This window comes from Malania oleifera, chromosome 1 (genome assembly GCF_029873635.1).
Source record: "Malania oleifera isolate guangnan ecotype guangnan chromosome 1, ASM2987363v1, whole genome shotgun sequence".
In the NCBI taxonomy this organism is placed as follows: Eukaryota; Viridiplantae; Streptophyta; class Magnoliopsida; order Santalales; family Ximeniaceae; genus Malania; species Malania oleifera.
In genome coordinates, this window is record NC_080417.1 from 20,035,476 (window position 1) to 20,056,298 (window position 20,823).

The following is a 20,823-nucleotide window of genomic DNA, read 5'->3' on the forward strand; positions in this document are numbered from 1 at the left end:
CATTTATTATTATGTTCCCAAGTTTTAAAGTTAGGATATGATCCTTCACAGAATGGTCCCTGTTTTAGCTTGTATTGTCATCTTCATTATATTGTGCTTTTCTGTCAAAACTTCCATGAATTCAGCTGGATATAACACTTGTTTTTCTTTCTAGGAAACAATGAAGCTGGGCATATGATGTTGAATCAAACTTTCACAATTGGTAATATATTTTCTCTCTTGAAATTTACCTCGATCTTCTCACCAACTATCTGGTTAGCAGAATTTTTTTTAAGCCTTGCAGGAGTGAAAATTTTACATGTAAGTGTTCTGACTTCAAAGTTGTCCAAGTAAATATTAACTCACACAGAATTTGATATAATGATATAATAAATGGCCAAAAAAAAAGAAGCTTTGATTAATTTACTGAGCACTTGCAATCCATTTATGTGTATTTTTGTCAATAATTTTTGTTGAAACACTTTAGAGTTGGCTCAAACTTCTTTGTCTTGGTCTTAAAAATTATTGGCAGCCTTTTTTATTTATGTAGTTTCTTGTCTTCTATGCTGGAATAGCATGCATGTTCATGTTGGTTTCTGTTTGTTGTTCTCAGAATTGGAGTTGAATATTCACTGTGTTATGCAGTTTGTGTGTGTGCTTTAATAAGTACTTCAATTACATTTTTAGTGTGTTTGGGAGCATAGATGTTGGGTCTTGGATTTAGATTTGGATAGATTTTGACGAAATTCAATATAATTTTGTCTTACGTCTTATACAAATCTGAGGCTTCTCCCAACGTTGTGCAAGTAGAATTGAGATTATTTCTTTTTATGTTTCTCAAAACTTGGTTGAGTTAATCCGTACTTGTGCTTGCTGGCTCCAAATTTGATCGAGTCAAACAAGGAAAGTTTTTTAAACTCTAGAGGGAATTTTTAGAATAGTTGCACCTTTGATGATCTTGTTACTTTCTTTGGATTGCTTAGATCTTGGATATTCACATTTATGTGATGCTGAAAAGATGTATGTATCAAATTCTATGCTGCCATTAGGTTAGAAATTATTTTATTCTTGGTTGGACTAGTTTTCCTTTAAAACTGCTTGTTCTGCACTAATGACCTTTGGAACTAAGTATGCGGAGTGAGATGCATAAATGCTAAATGCCAAAACCCAGACTTAATAAAGAAGCTTATGCCCCTATAGTATGAAAGAAACCGATTACCTCGTTGTTTTCTATGGTCATTTGCATTCGATGCTGATGGAATCAAGGAGATAACCAACCTTGAGCAGAATATGTCAGGAATTCACAGATGTCGCAGTTCCACATCATATGTGTACTAGGGAGATTTTGGGCTTATAAGGAGGGTTTGAGCTCTAACTAAGTGAGGTGCATTTTTATAGGATAAACTCGTGAGACCAATAGGCCAAAGCGAACAATACCTCACCAGAGTTGGACTCATGACCGTTACATTTGGTATCAGAGCATCCTTGTGGGTACTATCATGTGAGTGGATCCACCTTGGGGGTACTATCTTGTGAGTGGATCCTACAAAGAGGTGTAAACTACTTTGATGAGGACATCAAAGATCGAACGGGATGGCCTGTTGCGGTCTCAGATCGGATGTGTACTAGGAAGATCATGCTGACAAGGATGTCAGAAATCAAACAGAATAATCTGTCATGAGCTTATATCGGATGTGTACTAAGGAAAATCATGCTGACGAGGACTTCAAATATTAGATGGGAGAGCCTGTCATGGTCCCACATCGAATGTGTACAAGGGAGATCTTGGGCATATAAGGAGGGTTTGGGTTCCAACTAAGTGAGGTGCATTTTATAGGACAAATCTGGGAGGTCAATAGGCAAAGCGGACAATACTTCAAAGGAGTTGGGCTAGGACCATTACAATAGAGAATGCTTGATAGACACCACAAAGATGAAATTACTTACGAGAAATTCAAAATAGTTGTTGTAACAACCGCTAAGTCTTCCCAACCACCAATTTCTATGTTTAGCTTGATTTCCTAGCATTCATGTAAATAATTGAATGATAACTTCCAATTTACATGTGCATAACTATCATATATATGAATCATGTTGTAAAAGATACAGAAAAATAAATAGAAACAAGACTGAAATTTTACGTGGTTCAGCTATGCCTACTCCATGGGCGGATGAGATCAAAACTTCACTATTTTGAGAGGAATTATAAGATGATTTAGAACTGGCCTTGTACAAAATGTCTTTCTTTATTTCTATCTCTCCTCTTCTCTTATCCTTTCTATTTGTCTGCACACTTCAAGCTTTTTTATGTATGTATATCAAAATGAGAGGGAGAGGTTCCTTTTATAGGACAACAAGGATAGCACATAATTTATGATGGTGAAAAATGAAGGGGTGACAGCCATTAATTTTTATACTTTTCATAACACTCCACTTTGGATGTTACTCGTATATTAACTCTTTCTCCTAAGATCTTTAAGATGTGTCATTCCGATGAGATGAACCAATTTCTTGAATATTGTAGTAGACAAAACTTTGGTGAACAAATTTGCTAGATTATCGCTTGATCGAATCTGCTGAACATCTATATTACCATTCTTTTGGAGTTCATGTGTATAGAAAAATTTTGGAGAAATATGCTTCATTCTATCACCCTTGATGTATCCTTTCCTAGTTGAGCTATACATGCAGCGTTATCTTTATATAAAACTATTGGAATACCCTTGATTGATTGAAGACCACAATTTTCTTGGATATGAGAAATACTTTATCTGAGTCACATGCATTCTCTACTAGTTTCATGGATAGCTAGTATTTAAGAATGATTGAAGGACGTTGCTGTAACCGTCTGCTTTATTGATTTCCAAGATATAACAGGTTTTTCGTAAATAAATGCATATCCAATTTGAGATTTAACATTGTAAAGATTGAATAGTTATCCAACATTTGCATATCCTACTAGTTTAAACTTAGAATCAAATGAGTAGAATAGACCCAAATCAGATGTACCTCTCAAATAGCTTAGAATGTGCTTAATTCCACTCCAGTGTCACCAAATAGAAGCAGAGTTATATTTTGTTAGTAGATTTACAGCAAATGCAATGTCGGGTCTTGTACAATTGGTTAGATACATCAAAGAGCCGATAACACTTAAATATGGTACTTCAGGATCAAGTGATTCCTCCTCCGGATCATGAGGTCAAAATGGATCCTTCTTAACATCAAGGAATCACACCATCATTGGAGATCCCAAAGGATAAACTTTGCTCATATAGAATTGTCTTAATATCTTTTCGGTATATTTAGAATGGTGAACAATAATTTCGCCATTTACATGTTCAATCTGTAGGCCAAGACAATATTTTATCTTTCCTAAATCTTTCATCTCAAGTTATGCCATTAAATAATGCAGCTTTAGTGAGCTCTTCAGGAGTCTTAACTAAATTCAAATCATCCACATAAACTACAATTATAGCAAATCCGGATTCTGATCTTTTAATAAAAAACGCATGAAAAAATTGGAAATGAATCTTTCTTCCACAAGGTACTCACTTAATCGATTATATCATATGCGTCCATATTGCTTTAATCCATATAAAAAATATTGGAGTTTAATTGAATATAAATTTCTGGGTTTTGCTTCAGGCAATTTAAATCCTTTAGAGATTTTCATATAAATTTCACTATCTATCGACCCGTATAGATATGTTGTTACTACGTCCATAAGACGCATGCTTAGTCATTCAGCGACTACTAGCCCAATTAAGAATCTGAAAGTGATTTCATCCATTTTGAGAGTATATGTCTCCTCATCATCAATTTCGGGTTTCTGCGAGAAACCTTGTTCCACGAGTCTTGCTTTATATTGAGTAATTTCATTATTTTCATTTTGCTTGCGTACAAATACTCATTTATATTCAATCGGTTAGACATCTTCTGATGTCTGGACTATAGGTTCAAAAACGCCTCTTTTTAATATAATGTTTAATTCTGCTGTGATAGCCTCTTTCCATTTTAACCAATCACTTCTATATTGGCATTCATTAGCATATTTAGGTTCAAGATCCACATTACTTTTGGTAATGACAGTAGCTACTGCATATGTAAATATATTGTTGACAACAATGTTATTTCTATCACACATTTCTCTGTGTAATGAATGAAAATCTCATTATTATTTTCAAGTACCTACCCTTTTTCAAGGGATGTATTTTCAAGAGTTTTCTCTTCAGGAGATCTCTCTTCGGGAGGTTCCATAATAGGGATTTCATTTACAGGAGAAACGTGTTTGTGAATGTTGAATGGATTATCCACCTCTGTAACATTTTTTGGAGTGTATACAGATTTCAATTTTTTCCTTCTAGGAGTTTTATCTTTTGCACCAATAGACCGTCCACGCTTAACTTGCGGTTTAGTTTATTAGTCGGCTGTTGTCCTTCGAGGACCTCATTACGTGTTGGAATATTTGCAGCAGGTATATGTGATTTTAGTATGACCTTAGTATCTGGTAACTAATTTGCAATCTCTTGCAAATGTATAATATTCTGAACTTTAAGTTCATTTTGATTTGTGCAAGAATCTAAATGAGATAAACTCATAGCATTCCTTATGATTTCATATTATGCTTCAGACACTTATTTTGCTCCCCCTAATGTACGGAACACTGCTTCATGAAAATGACAATCTTGAAACCGTGTTTTAAACAAATTACCTATTAAAGGTTCAAGATATCTAATAATAAAAGGGGAATCAAAATAAACATAGATACCAAGCTTACGCTGAGGACTTATTTTTATTCTTTGAGGAGGGGCAATAGGAACATATACTGCACAACCAAAAGTTTTTAAATAAGAAATATCAAGTTGTTGCCTAGAAACTAATTGCATGAGTGAAAGTTTATTGTAAGCAGTTGGCCTTATACAAACTAAACATACAGCATGAAGAATAACATGTCTCCAAACAGATAAAGACAATTCGGTTCTCATAATTATAGGTCTAGTAATAAGTTGAAGTCTCTTAATAAAAGATTCGACTAAATCATTTTGTGTATGGGTATGAGCAACGAGATGTTCAATATCTATTCCAAGTGACATGCAATAGTTATCAAAAGTTTAGGATGCAAATTCACCAGAATTATCCAAACGAATTGATTTAATTGGATAATCGGGAAAATGAACTCGTAATCTAATCAGTTGAGAAAGAAGTCTATCAAATGCAATATTACGAGTAGTAAATAGAGAAACATGTTACCATCTAATAGATGCATCAATTAAGATCATGAAATATCTAAATGGTTCAGATGGTTGATGTATTGGTCCGCATATATCACTATGAATTCTTTGTAAGAAACTAGGAGATTCAAGATTTACCTTTGAAATAGATGTTTTGACAATTAATTTCTCTTAAGAGCAAGTAGTACACATGAAATCGATTGATAAAAGAATCTTCTGGTTCTTTAGTGATGACTGTGAATTCTCAATGATTCTTCGCATCATTACATCTCCAGGATGTCAAAGATGATCATGCCTAAGTGTAAATAACTTTGGGTCATTGCACTTCTGGTGCAAGACATTATATGATTCAACTGCTTTAATCTTTGTATAATACAATCCAAAAGATAAAGATAGTTTTTCTAAAATTTGTTTCTTCCTAAAAACTATAGAAGTAATATAAAGAAATTTTTTACTGCCTTCATTTGTAGTTTCAATGTGATATCTATTGAATCTTAAATCTTTAAAGTTTAACATATTTATTTATTCTGGATCTACTGAAATATAAAGTTTCATCAATTTGTAATAAAATATCATTGGGTAATTTTATATTAGCTCTTCCGGAATCTTCAATCAAATTTTTAGAACTAGATACTGTATTTGCATTTGTTGAAGATATATTAAAGTAATGGAAATATTTTTTTATCTCAAAGAATTGTGTGTTGTAGCACTATCAGCTAAACAAACTTCTTCTACAGACATCTTAGAATTGATCAAAGTTTTAGGATAATCGGCGCTTTAATACATATTTTAAAAATTCATTATTATAATTGATCATAACAACAATAAATACGATAATTTATTTATTGAAATCCAAATATAATATTGCGTACTTTATATCTTAAAATATTACATCATTATTTTCGTCTTGATTTACAAAAAAGTCAGTAACATCAAGATAAACAGAGTTGGATGGTCCAAAATCAAAGTCTATTGGAACAACATTATCAGTAAAATTTGTTTCAACTTCTTTACTCCTTTTCTTTTCTTTTGTAGAGACTTGATATAGATCTACTAAGTGTCTAAGCGTACGGTAGGTACGTGACTAATTAGTCTTTTCCTTCGCATCTGTAGCATTTATTTTCATGATGTTTGGGTCGTTGATTCTGATTATTATTTCGCTTTTGGGGGTCTTCTCTCTTCTGGGGTATTGTAATCTCACATTGATGCTAGTAATTATTTCGACCACGACCACGCCCACGATCATGCCTACAGTCTCATCCTTGACTACGAGATATATTTGTATTCACTTCAGAGGAATGGGGTTGAACCAGTTGGATGAGTTGACTGATTTTTCATCAAAAGCTCGTTATTTTGCTCAGTAACAAGAAGACATTATATAAGTTCAAAAAAATTAGTAAATTTCCTCTCCCTATATTGCTGTTGCAGGAGCACATTAGTGGGATGGAAAGTGGTAAATTTCTTTTCGAGCATGTCTTCATTAATAATATTTTCACCACATAATTTTAGTTTCGAGCTAATCTTATGCAGAGTTCAGTTATATTCACTGACTGTTTTAAAATCTTGCAACCTCAGGTGCAACCATTCATGTCGAGCATTTGGTAAAATCATAGTCTTTTGATGGTCAAATCTATCCTTTAAGTTTTTTTATAAGATAAATGGGTCTTTGATAGTAAGGTATTTAATTTTAATTCTTCATCTAAATGATGACGGAAGAAGATCATAATTTTTGCGCGATCCTGCAGGGATGTGGTATTTCCATCTAAAATAGTATTTCTCAAGTTCATTGCATATAGATGGATATCAACATCAAGAATCCATTATAAATAATTGTTGTCTTTAATATTAAGGGGAACAAATTCAACTTTGCTTAGGTTCAACATGTGGATAAATTAACAATAATAAGGTAATTTAAAAAACAAAATGTAAAAACTGAAATAAAATTGAGATAATAATAAATATAAATTACTTTCATCCTTTCGGGGGTTACTTTTTTATGTGTTTTCAGGAACGTTATTTATTTATTTATTTTTTCTCAATTTGTATTCCTTAGGAGTATAATATCAATTACAATATGAAAATGGGTAATAATTTACCACCTCTTTCGAAGGTTAAATGTACTTACCTCATTTAGACGATAAACGTCTCACCTCTTGAGGAGGTCGATTTTAACATCTCTTTAGGAGGTTAAAAATATACTCTATTGAGAAGGTAAATATTTAGAATCTCTTCTGGAGACTAGATTCATAGCCTCTTTAGGAGACCTATCTTAACATCTTTGAAAACTAAGGAATAGTCCTAAGAGGGGAGGTGAATTGGGTTTTAAATTTTCTTTTAAAACTTATTATGAATTCTTTAACTTAATTTAATTCTTTCAACGAATTCTTGATTTCTTGTTGATTTAGCAATCACGCAATAAAAGCTTAATTATCTTTATCTAATCCACAACCACAAAACAAATAAACATTCAATCAACCACTCAAACTAATTAACCACAATGCAAGTAACCAATCAATTAGCTACACAATAATCAATCAAGATGTTTAGCTTGTTTGCAACCCTGTGGTGAATGAAATTGTAAGTCCTGCAGAGAATGTAATTTGTTTCTCTATTTGATATTTAACACAACATCCGCACTCTTCCCAAAATTTAGAATTTAAATAAACTCTTAGTTAATTTATCTTTGGATGTTAACCAATTAACGTACTTCCTTTGAGATTTTCGCAAAGTATTAATCAACTAACGTACTCTCTTTCGGTTTCCGCAATCCCAAATCAAAATTAAACTTTAAGTTTACTTAATTTTTAAATTTACGTAGTATATATGATTTAGGAATTTAAAACATTCACACAGTTAATATATGTGCTGAAAATAAAGAGCAAGGGAAAGAGAGAGTGAGACTACGGCTTTTACGAGGTTTGGTTTATCCCCAGCCTACGTCCTCGCCTTTGGCAAACTACCAAAGTATTCACTAAAATCAGTTCCTTTTCCGGGCTAACAACACCGTTTACACACCTTCAGTAGGCTAGAGTCCGTCTCTCCAAGTGATATCCCCTTACTCGGTCATTTATTCAATTAGGCTAGAGTCCGCCTCTTTAAGCGATATCCCCTCACTTAGCCAACAATCTTAATACCTTGGACTCGTCACAATCTACAAGTGATACAAAAAATAGATGTGTACAAAGAGTGCTCTCACAAAGAGCTGATTAGTACAAATTAAATCTATACACTTCAATCAAATTCACAATATGGAAATATGAAGCTCAAGAAGATATCACCGTAAGCCTTCTTTCTAGGTTGCAAGAATTAAGAGTAGGCTCAGAATTTTCTTGATAAATTCACAAAAAATCCTCAGTAGTGAAATTTGGAAATTGATTGCACAAGAGAACTTTGAGAGAATTGGGAGATTTGAGAGCAAAAAAGCTTGTTTGCTGTATTTTCATGGTGTATTTAATCCTTAATCTTGGAGGGTTATTTATAGATGAGTAATCAAGTATATTTCGTGTTCCCCAAGTGTCTTGAAGTGTCTTTCAAGTTTTCTCAAAGTTTAGAGCCCAAGAAATATGAATTTGAATTTCAAAACTTTTTAAAAAAATGACTGTTAACAGTGTTCAGACGTCTGAACTTTCGAGTTGAGTCGTCTGAAATGGTTCTGCCTCTTTAGAAAACTTTTTGTAAAATCTTCAGAAGTCTGAACTTAATCTTCAATCTTCTGAAAATAAATTTCAGACGTCTGAAGTGGTTCTATCTGCTGTTCAGTCTTCTGAAGTTCTGTCGTGAACAGTGTTCAGTTTGCTGACAGCTTTGACCCCGCTTCAATATTTTGGTCATAACTTTTTATTTACAACTCCAAATTAGGTATTCTTGGTGTCAAAAGAAAGGTAAGAGAAAATCCTACAACTTTTATGTTGAACATTTTTTAAAATAAGGAGTGTTTGATAGAGAAAAATGCACCTCAATGCGGATGTAGAAAAAATGACAGCATTTGGAAAAACCTCTTTTTGGTGTTTTTCATTCCAAAAATAATTTTAACGTTTTTGAAATATCTTTTCACCTTATAAAAATATTTTTCAAGTATTTGAAAAGGTAGAAAGGTCCGAGAAATTAACCTAAGAGCTTCTTGTATTCATATTAAAATCGAATGAAGTACTTACATAAAGACTTCTTAGATTTTTGACATTTTTAAACACTTAAGTCTTCATGCTTTGTCTTTGCTCTTTCTTCAAGCTTTAATATCAAGTTCATCATTTCATAGTCGTCAAGCTTTAATATATCATTCATGCCTTTAAGTATTCTTAAAGCTTTATATGATCATGTTCCTTTGGAATATAAGTTTCATTTGATCCTTACGAACACTTTGATCTTGCTTTCACATATGTGATTCTTGTGAGTTCTAAAATATCACCACTCAACCAAAAATATTAAGTTTCACTTGTTTGTTAGCATCAAAATAAGATTTTAAGCTTTGTAAGGTCAACAATCTCCCCCTTTTTGATGATGACAAATAAGAAGCAAAAATTTGAGTAAGTCTTTGGAAGACTCCTCCTTTCAATAAGCATCATATTGACAAACTTAACAATATCATGATCAATTTCAAAAACTCTTTTACTATCGTGCTCATCACATTATTCATTGTCAATATCAATCAATATCAAGTACTTCTCCTGCTTTTGATATATCATTTCAATAAGCTTCCAATTTTTAATATCATGCTCAATTTTTGCCCAAAACTTCTCCCCCTTTTGACATCAATCAAAAATAGTAAGACTTTAAGTATTAAGGCTATGAGCAACCATAAAAAGTATAGTACTTTAAACTTCAGCATGCATAATAATTCATGATACCAATTATTTATTCCATGATTCCAATTTAATAATTTGGGAAGAAACATAATACAAGTAATAAGTCATAATACTCCCCATGAATTTAATACATTCAGATTTTATATATTGATTCATATCCTATATGTTCTCATGAACACAATCATCAAATACTAATATCATGTTAACATCATCAATATCATAACATGCTCATGAGTTCAATTATGTTTATCATTCTTAAATATCAATTTGTGATACCAATTGAGCCTTTTAAAATGTGATACCAATTAAAAATTTTAAAATGTGATACCAAAAATACTTTATAGATACCAAAACTAAGATCACATCATGCGTAGTTCGTGGATATCAAAAATATCATTCATAACTCATGGATACCAATATAAAGAGCAGCACAAGACAAATTTATCCACTTGATTCATTATTAGCATGCATAGTCAAAAATTAATTTTATATCAAGATTCATGCTCTTGCTCAATCATCTCATGCTCAAACTCTATACTTCTTATATTAAGATTTAGCTTTATAATCATGCTCAAGTTTGCAATATAATGAGTCATACATTATTAATATGAGTCAAGTCATGATCATACATGTAGTATATATAACAAATTAGCACAACATGTATTTCATTTTCATTTGCTTTGTCATATTGCTCAAGTTGTCTACAAGTATCTCTCATTCTTAAAATGTTTCTTATCAAAATATTCATTTAATATGCTTGATTTTTGCTTTCATATGAATTTTCTTTCCAAATTTTAAAACTCTCTATTTTAAGCTTGTATGAATCATCCTATGATTTTGGTCAATAATGTTATTTATTTGTCTCATACAAGGTTTTTTATCTAGGTACGCATATCTTTTTGGGTCTAGTAGGTTTCATAAGTGATGTTTCTTTTATTCTTTATACTCGTTGAATTTTTACATTCTTTCTCTTTAATGGACATTCAAACTTTATATGACCATTTTTCTTGCATAGGTAACATATGGTGTTAGTGTAGGTATTAGAAGATGTGTTAGTATAATCTTTGGATGCTTTTGAAAAATATCCTATGTAAAGATTCTTTTTCTTTTTATTTTCAACCCCATTAAATCCAATGCCTTCTTTGTTTAAGGACATCCTTTGTGAGCCTATCATTTTGTCAAAGTTTTCCTTTCCTTTTGTGAAGTTGTAAATGATCTTTTCTTTATCTTCAATTTAATTTTTGAGATCATTTATCTTAATATCTTTCTTGTCATCAACCTTCTTTTGTGATTTCTCTAATTCTTGAGATAATTTTCTGATTTTATCCTCTAAAAATATGTGTGTTTCTTATATTCCATAGAGGATGGGATCAAAGATCTTCTATCATTTTTTCATTTTTGCTTTCTAGTTTCTTGATTTTTAAATCTTTTTCATTTTTCAGTAAGATTTTTAGATTCTAACTCTTTTGTCATAACTTCATTCTTACTTTCTATTTTCTTGATTCTTGAATCCTTTTCTCTTTCAGCAGTTCTAAAGGATTCTAACTCTTTCATTATACCTTCATTCTTATTTTTCAATGAAGTATATCGTTTAGTCACATTAATTAACATCTTATGCACCTTAAATAAGTCATTTTGAAGTTTTTCATAAGATGACATGCTCTCATCATCGGACTCATTAGATAAATCACTATCATATTCATTATCTGATTTGGATGAGGAACATTGTTCTCTATCATCATCCCATGCCATGAAGCAAGTGTAAACAATCTCTTGGTCACTTGATTCACATTTCGAACTACTTGTACTCATGTTGTCCCAAGTAGTTGCTTTCATGGTCTTTTCTTTTTAGAATCTTTCTTAATTAGTGGACATTCCGGTTTAATATGTCCGGCTTTGTTGCAATCATAACATGTAGGAGTTTTATTTTTTGATTTCTTTTTGCTAATTTCTTCTTCTTCATCATCTGATTCAAATTTGGATTTTTTTTTTGAATTTGTTTTTCCTTCTTAGAATTTTCGCTAGCTTCTTAGATATGAAAGTTACTTCATCTTCATCCATCTCTTCTTCACTACTAGAGTTTTCTTTTGAAACTTTGAAAGCTATAGATTCTTGGGTTTTAGTTTTTCCACTTATTTCATTCATTGTCATTTCATATGTAAGGAAAGAACATATAAGTTTATCTAGGGAAGTGTTTTTAAAGTTTCTTCTTTCAATTATTACAGTGGCTTTTGGTTTCCATATAGGTGGCAGCCCTCTAAGAATTTTTCTTATCATCTCATAGGTAGAGTATGTTTTTCCTAGTGCATTGAGGGAGTTTATAATGTGAGTGAACCTAGTGTACATGCTAGTTATAGATTCATCTAGGTTCATCTTAAAAGCTTCATATTCGCTTGTAAGCATATTAATTCTATTATCTCTAACATCTATAGTGTTTTCGTAGGTTACTTCTAGCTTGTCCTATATTTCCTTGGCCGATTTGCAAGTCATTACTCTATTAAATTCATTCATATCAAGGGCACAATATAAAACATTCATAGCGCTAGAATTAACTTGCAGTATTTTGTGATCTAAGTCAATCATATCTTTTTTCTCCTTAGGAACTTGTTTTCCGTCTACTAGTTTAAAGGGAATTAGGTCACCATCCGTGACAACCTCCCAAGTTTTCCAATTCATAGTTTGAAGATATATTTTCATATGCTGTTTTCAAAAACTATAGTTCAAACAACAAAAATAGGTGGCCAGGTTGAGGATTGACCCTCTCCGAAGGGAGCTACTCCTATGTGTGTCATATAGATATTTATATAACTACTTGTTAGGATTTGTTATAACCCCGCTCTAATGTCACTTGAAAACTAAGGTGTAGTCCCAAGAGGGGGGTGAATTGGGTTTTATACTTTCTTTTAAAACTTTTTATGAATTCTTTAACTTAATTTAATTCTTTCAACGAACTCTTGATTTCTTGTTGACTTAGCAATCACACAATAAAAGCTTAGTTCTCTTTATCTAATCCACAACCACAAAACAAATAAACATTCAATCAACCAGTCAAACTAATTAACCACAATGCAAGTAACCAATCAATTAGCTACACAATATTCAATCAAGCAAAATACCCAACAAGCATTAGCTCTCCTTGAAAAGGAGGTGATCCAGCCGCACCTTCCAGTACAGCTACCTTGTTACGACTTCACTCCAGTCACTAGCCCTGCCTTCGGCATCCCCCTCCTTGCGGTTAAGGTAACGACTTCGGGCATGGCCAACTCCCATAGTGTGACGGGCGGTGTGTACAAGGCCCGGGAACGAATTCACTGCCGTATGGCTGATCGATGATTACTAGCGATTCCGGCTTCATGCAGGCGAGTTGCAACCGGCAATCCGAACTGAGGACGGGTTTTTGGAGTTTGTTTGCAACCCTGTGGTGAATGAAATTGTAAGCCCTGCAAAGAATGTAATTTGTTTTTTTATTTGATATTTAACATAACATCCACACTCTTCCCCAAATTCATAATTTAAAAAACTCTTACTTAATTTATCTTTGGATGTTAATCAATCAACGTACTCCTTTTGAGGTTTCCGCAAAGTATTAATCAACTAACGTACTCCCTTTCGGTTTTCGCAATCGCAAATCAAAATTAAACTTTAAGTTTATTTAATTTCCAAATTTACGTAGTAAATATGATTTAGGAATTTAAAACATCCACGCAGTTAATATATGTGCTGAAAATAAAGAGTATGGGAAAGAGAGAGTGAGACCACGGCTTTTACGAGGTTCGGCTTATCCCTAGCCTACGTCCTTGCCTTTGGCAAACCACCAAAGGATTCACTAAAACTAGTTCCTTTGCCGGGCGGAACAACACCGTTTACACACTCCTTCAGTAGGCTAAAGCCCGCCTCTCCAAGTGATATCCCCTCACTCGGTCACTCCTTCAGTTAGACTAAAGCCCGCCTCTCTAAGCGATATCCCCTTGCTTAGCCAACGATCCGAATACCTTGGACTCATCACAATATATAAGAGATACAAAAAATAGATGTGTACAAAGAGTGCTCTCATAAAGAGCTGATTAGTACAAGTTAAATCTATATACTTCAATCAAATTCACAATATGAAAATATGAAGCTCGAGAAGATATCACCGTAAGTCTTCTTTCTAGGTTGAAAGAATTTAAGAGTAGGCTCAAAATTTTCTTGTTAAATTCACAGCAAATCTCAGTAGTGAAACTTGGAAATTGATTGCACAAGTGAGCTTTGAGAGAATTGGGAGATTTGAGAGCAAGAAAGCTTGTTTGCTGTATTTTCTTGGTGTATTTAATCCTTAACCTTGGAGGGTTAGTTATAGATGAGTAATCAAGTCTATTTCGTGTTCCCCAAGTATCTTAAAGTGTCCCTCAAGTTTTCTCAAAGTTTAGAGCCCAAGAAATATGAATTTGAATTTCAAAACTTTTTAAAAGAAATGACCGTTAACAGTGTTCAGACATCTGAACTTTCGGGTTCAGTCGTCTGTAATGGTTCTGCCTCTTTAGAAAACTATCAGCAAAATCTTCAAAAGTTTGAACTTAATCTTCAATCTTCTGAAGAAATTTTTCAAACGTCAAAAGTTACACTTCAGTCGTCTGAAGTGGTTCTATCTGCTATTCAGTCTTCTGAAGTTCTGCCGTGAACAGTGTTCAGTTTGCTGACAGCTTCGACCCCGCTTCAATATTTTGGTCATAACTTTTTATTTACAACTCCAAATTAGGTGTTCTTGGTGTCAAAAGAAAGGTAAGAGAAAATCCTACAACTTTTATGTTGAACATTTTTTAAAATAAGGAGTGTTTGATAGAGAAAAATATACCTCAATGCGGATGTAGAAAAAATGACAGCATTTGGAAAAACCTCTTTTTGGTGTTTTTCATTCCAAAAATAATTTTAACATTTTTGAAATATCTTTTCACCTTATAAAAATATTTTTCAAGTATTTTAAAAGGTATAGGTCCAAAAAATTAACCTAAGAGTTTCTTGTATCCATATTGAAATCGAATGAAGTACTTACATAAAGACTTCTTCGATTTTTGACATTCTTGAACACTTAAGTCTTTATGCTTTGTTTGTCTTGACTCTTTCTTTGAGCTTTAATATCAAGTTCATCCTCTCATAGTCGTCAAGTTTTAATATATCATCCATATCTTTAAGTATTCTTTAAGCTTTATATGATCATGTTCCTTTGGAATATAAGCTTCATTTGATCCTTGTGAGCACTTTGATCTTGCTTTCACATATATGATCTTTGTGAGTTCTGAAATTTCACCACTCAACCAAAAATGTTAAGTTCCACTTGTTTGTTAGCTTCAAAATAAGATTTTAAGCCTTGTAAAGCCAACAATTTCTTCTGGAGATTGGTACTCTTTAAACTTTAAAAGACATTCTCTTGTGGGGAATATTTTACTCTTGTGGTGTTAAACTTACAATAAATAAATTAAATAGGATTTAAAGAAATATCTCAGATAGTTAGTCTCGTACTGATAACGTGTTGTAAAAGATGCAGAAAAATAAATAGAGACGAAATAGAAAACTTACGTGGTTCGGCTATACTTATTTTACAGGCAGATGGGGTCAAAACTTTACTATCTTGAAAGGAATTATAAGATGATTTGGAACCGATTTTGTACAAAATTGCTATTTTTCTTTCTATCTCCCCTCTTCTCTCATCTTATCTATTTGTTTGCACCCTTCAAGCTTTTTTGTGTATGTATATCAAAATGTTAGGGAGGGAGAGCCTTAAGCACATAATTTGTGGTGGTGGACAGGGATTAATTTTTATACTTTTCATAACAAATCATTTGTTTCATTTTTAATTTTTGTGTGCAGAACCGATGTTGACAATTGGTAGCATTAAACCGAGAATTTGGAGAGATGACTGGACAGTGGTCACAGAAGATGGAAGCCTGTCGGCACAATTTGAGCACTCCATTTTAATAACCCAGGACGGGGCTGAGATACTAACCAAGTGTTAAAATGGCATTATCACCATTTTTTGAGCAACAACAAACACCCGCAGATGCCAAGCTTGGAGAATGCCTACGGGCTATACCCCCAGATTTGAATGCTCTCTTTCTTCTGGATCAAAATATGTGCCTTGGACTGGGGGCAACGCCGTATTCTTATGCCTTGCTCATTGATTCTTTGTGATTTAATAATGAGAGGATGAACATTAATTTTTGTCCACATTGTTGTTAACATGTCCCGCCCTGCTTTACCGGCTGACTGAACACGAAGTATTGTTGTGTATCAGTTAATAAGCTTGATAGCTAAAGTCTTTACAATATCTGTGAGCATTCACTAATATGATCATACTATAAAATATTGGTTGAGCAACAAATAGACAGCTCAAAGTGCATGCCCCATTATGGGCAATGCGAATATATATATTAGCAAGAAGAGGCAAAATGGCGATGGGGGAATTTTGGGGGCTAGGAGGTCTGAAGGTGATCTACAAGGTTGGTGTAGTTGTGCTAGGGTTCCAAAGTCCAAACACTCCAATGTTAGAGAACCTGACTCTCTATACCTTGACCTATTTGTATTTTCTTTTCTTGATTTTTGTTGATAGAATTAAAGGAGCAACATAAACATAATGTTTCAGTACAAGAAGTGTCTTGGAAGTGTCTCGGTCGTGCTCAATAATAAAAATAAAATAATTAATTCTCAATACGTGTTGGATATGCTTCGAGAAAATATCCGACATGTGTCAAACACTGATATCAGGCTTTCAAAAGTATTCATATTTTCTCGTATTCATCATGTTTTCTAGTGGAAATATTTATCTTATCCAGAGAGCTTCTTACTCTTTTATGTAATATTTGGTACTCTAAAATGGAATAAAAACTGTTTAAAAATAAAACAATTAATTTCATTTCATATCATTGCATTTCAATGTGTCAAATATTGTTGTGTGGTTTTTCCCAAAATACTCTCAATTATATATTATTTTAAAGCAATATCACTTCAAGAAAGTTGTATTTTGGAAAACAATTTGCCTTTGCCCGCAGCTTTTAAAGTTTAGACAAACACCGGTATAATCAACATTTTGCTTAATTATTATTACACTAAATTAGTTCATTTTGGAAATTTAGAATATGGAGCATGAATTGAATTTATGTCAATTTAAATAAAATGTAATATAAAATTATAATTAATTTTTTAACTTAATATAATTTTTAAATTTGAGATATGAAATTAAAGTACAACTTAAACTTTATTAAATTTGACATAATTTTGATTTTCGAATACTTGAGACAAAAATAAATTAATTAATTAAAACTAAAACCTTAATGCTCACAAAAGTTTAGGGGATTTTTTTTTTTTTTTTAACGAAAAACCCAAATTTATTTATAGCCCTCACTTATTATGGAGGAAAACCGTGGTTACAAACAAGTCACAAAGGATTTACAAATAAACTAGTAAAACCATCCCAAACAATAAGACCAAAACAAACCTAACAGAACACAACTCAAAACCAAATTAAAAAAACTAAACTAGACCATATTAATCAAAACAAAACTGTTGGAATTGGTGTGATCCCAAGAGGGGGGTGAGTTGGGTTTTAAAACATTTTGGCTAATTTAAAAGTTTGCCGATTCACCACATGTCATATATCATTCAAAATGTACACGTGTATGTAAAATAATTTAAGCAGTGAAAACAAGCACACGCGTTTGCAGTATCTTATTTAAATTAAATGAATGTATGCAAATTGTTATGACAATAAATATAAACAAGCATACACATGTAGGAATTTAAATAAGATAGAGAGACACACACAAGATATTTGTTATCGAGGTTCAGCCAAACCAGCCTACGTCCCCGCCTTGGGCATACTCCCCAAGGATTCTACTATCACTGCTCACTTAAACGGGTGAAACAAAAGTCGTTACAACCTTTCCTTACGAGGCGAGGTAATCTCCAACTCAATTATAAGGCTGAACCCAACTTGTCTCCCTTATGAAGCGGAGACTCCCCAGTTCAATTTTCAGGTTGAACCCAACCGGTCTCACTTACAGGACTGAGACTCCTCAGTTCAATTCATAGGTTGAATCAAACCAGTCTCACTTACGTGTCTCGTCGACGAATCTGGTCCTATAAATAGCTAAAACCCGAATTTTTATCCATTTTCAACGCTTCTCTCTCTCTCTCTCTCTCTCTCTCTCTCTCTCTCTCTCTCTCTCCCTCTCCCTCTCTCTACGTCCCTCTCTCACTTCTCTCTTTGTTTCCGGGCCTATTCCTCGCCGGATTGAAGATTTGAAGCCACCACGACATTCTTGGCGGAGTTCTCTTCAAGTTTGTTAGGACAGATCGTCGGTGGGATTTAGTTGGAATTCATCCGAAATTCAGGGTAAGGTCTTTTAGTCCATTTTTAGCCTTATGACAATCATAAGAAATGATGTAGGTGAAGAAATACTGATATTTTATTCTAGCAAACGTTGTTTTCAACATGTTATGTAGGAGGTCCTGCGGGTGTTAGGCCAGTTTACCATAGGGGCTTTCTAGTAGTCAGGTAAGGGAAATATGCTATGCTAGGTATTTTTAAAATATTATACAGTTCAATAAATTTTGAAAATTATGTATTAAAGTATAGTGTGGCTTGAGAATATGAATATAGTATGGAGATATGTTTTATGAATTTCAGTACTATGATTTTACGAATTTCAGTATCATGATTTTATGAATTTTAGTACCATGATTATATGAATTCCAGTATTATGATTCTGCAGTTTCAGTATTATGATTATACAGTTCTCAATATTATGACGTATGAATTACAATACAGTTTATGCAGTATCATGGTTATTACGATTATTTCAGAATCATAGTAAATCAGATAGTTGTATATAGAGATATATTATATAGTATCAGACCCTGTTGGACTATGCAGTTACAGAGCATGATACCGTTGCTACAGATATTTATGTTATGAGTGCAACCACCTATTTAGATAATACGTGGTAGTAGGTCGATCACCTAGGCCCTTGACGTGGACAGGCTCCCCATCAGATATGGGTTAAGGTGGGCAGATCAGACCGATGGAGTATAGTGATTTATTCCTGGTTGGCCAGCCAGGGTAAATCCCGCCTACAAGCTGCACAACCCTGTCATGAGGGGTTAAATCATGACACACAGTTATCCACAGGGAAAGTTTTCAGTTACTATTACGTATGTATAGATTTATAGAAACAGAGAACATACTTATGTATAATAGAAGTATTTTGAATAGTAACCTACGATACTGTTATGTTAAGCAACATGGAAATGGGGTGAATTTTATTACTTATATTGTATTTACATATTCAGTTATATATGTTTATATGAAAACATATTTTCATCATACTGTAGCTCATTTTCTACACATTAGTAATAGCATATTTTGTCTTACTGAGCGTTGGCTCATCCTAGTGTTGAATTATTTTTCAGGTGATCCAGGTAGGCGAGCAGACTAGGCTCGCAGATAGAGGGGCTTCAGTAGTGCCCTGTCAGTGAAGTGAGTATTGTGAAGGATTTTTGTATATCCCAGCATAGTTGAGGGTATTTTGGGGAACAGATATATGTGTATATTTTGGGAAACTTTTTAGTACTCTGGTATTGTAGATATTTACCTATGGTTATGAATGTTATGTGATTTCTACTTCTTGCTGCTTAGGTTAATGATTGGGTTTAATATAATTTGGTATCAGAATATGTTAAATGTTACAGTGAAAAAAAAAAACTAGAAATTAAGCAGGTCTTTACATATATAATATAAATATATATCTCCCTTATGATTTTCAACAAATGCTTGGGAGTTGTGCTTGCTGAAAAATAAACTTTAATTTAAAGATAAAGCAAGCAATGCTTTTCTGGTTTGGTATTTATGCACAAAATATTTCAACAGATAACCAGAAAAACCAACATGTAGATCAGAAAAATATCAAACCAATTTGAAAACACAGATCACATGGTAGAGCCTAAGACACTGTGGCAAACAAAATATTTTCATTTATGATATTCAAAAAAACATTATAATAAAGCATATGCCACAATGAATTCAGAACATCAAATCTAAGAAAGAAAAGTTGGTGAGCACAACAAGATAGAAATTTAATTTCTAGGTGCTCCGCCTATCAATTTGAATATGTGCTTAGAAACTGTTAATTACTTATACTGATATTAATTGTGAAAATTCATTTAAAGTTTAAAAATATATAAGTACTGTACTCATTCTTAAATAAATTTTATTGGATATATGTTAAGTAATTTTGTATTTTACCAATAAAATATTTCCTAAAGCACACATGCACTAAAAGTCTAACATTTAAGTCATGTGTTGTGTTCATGCGTACCAGGAACAATCCATATCAAAGATAATTCAATGAGGATACGATATGATGTTCAAGGTACCAAAAACAAAATTAGGACTCAAAAAGTAGAAACAATGAAAGTGTGAGTTCATGGGAGAGGTTCTATTAATCCTTTTCGCAAGGATGGGGCTTAAACTCCTCGATATAGCCTCATGCATATATAAGTGCATTAACATTCAAGGATGAATTTCATTCAGGTACATCGATCACATGTTCATCCTTCTTAATATTACTTAGCATGCAAGAGATTTTAGATATTAAGTTCTTATCATTTTTCCTAAAAGTGGGGCTTAACCTCCCCTTGTATATTTGCGTGCACACATACTTGTATTACAATTCAAGGATGATAGTCATTAAAGGATACTCATCAAATATTCATCATTTTCAAGGGATTTCAGTATGCATCAAATATTGATCATTTAGCTTATGTGCATGACATATTGC

At 32.9% G+C, this 20,823-nt stretch overlaps 1 protein-coding gene across 2 annotated transcripts in view; it reads left to right on the forward strand.

The window, feature by feature from the left end:
- Positions 1-16,370, forward strand: part of LOC131162044 (methionine aminopeptidase 1D, chloroplastic/mitochondrial) — a 53,963-nt gene extending 37,593 nt beyond the window's left edge. For both annotated transcript variants that reach the window (XM_058118156.1, XM_058118164.1), the window contains exons 9-10: positions 155-202; positions 15,860-16,370. In XM_058118156.1, coding sequence (XP_057974139.1) covers positions 155-202; positions 15,860-16,005 — 194 coding nt within the window. In that variant the 3' untranslated portion in view covers positions 16,006-16,370. The remainder of the gene's footprint in view (positions 1-154; positions 203-15,859) is intronic.
- The last annotated feature ends 4,453 nt before the right edge of the window (positions 16,371-20,823 follow it).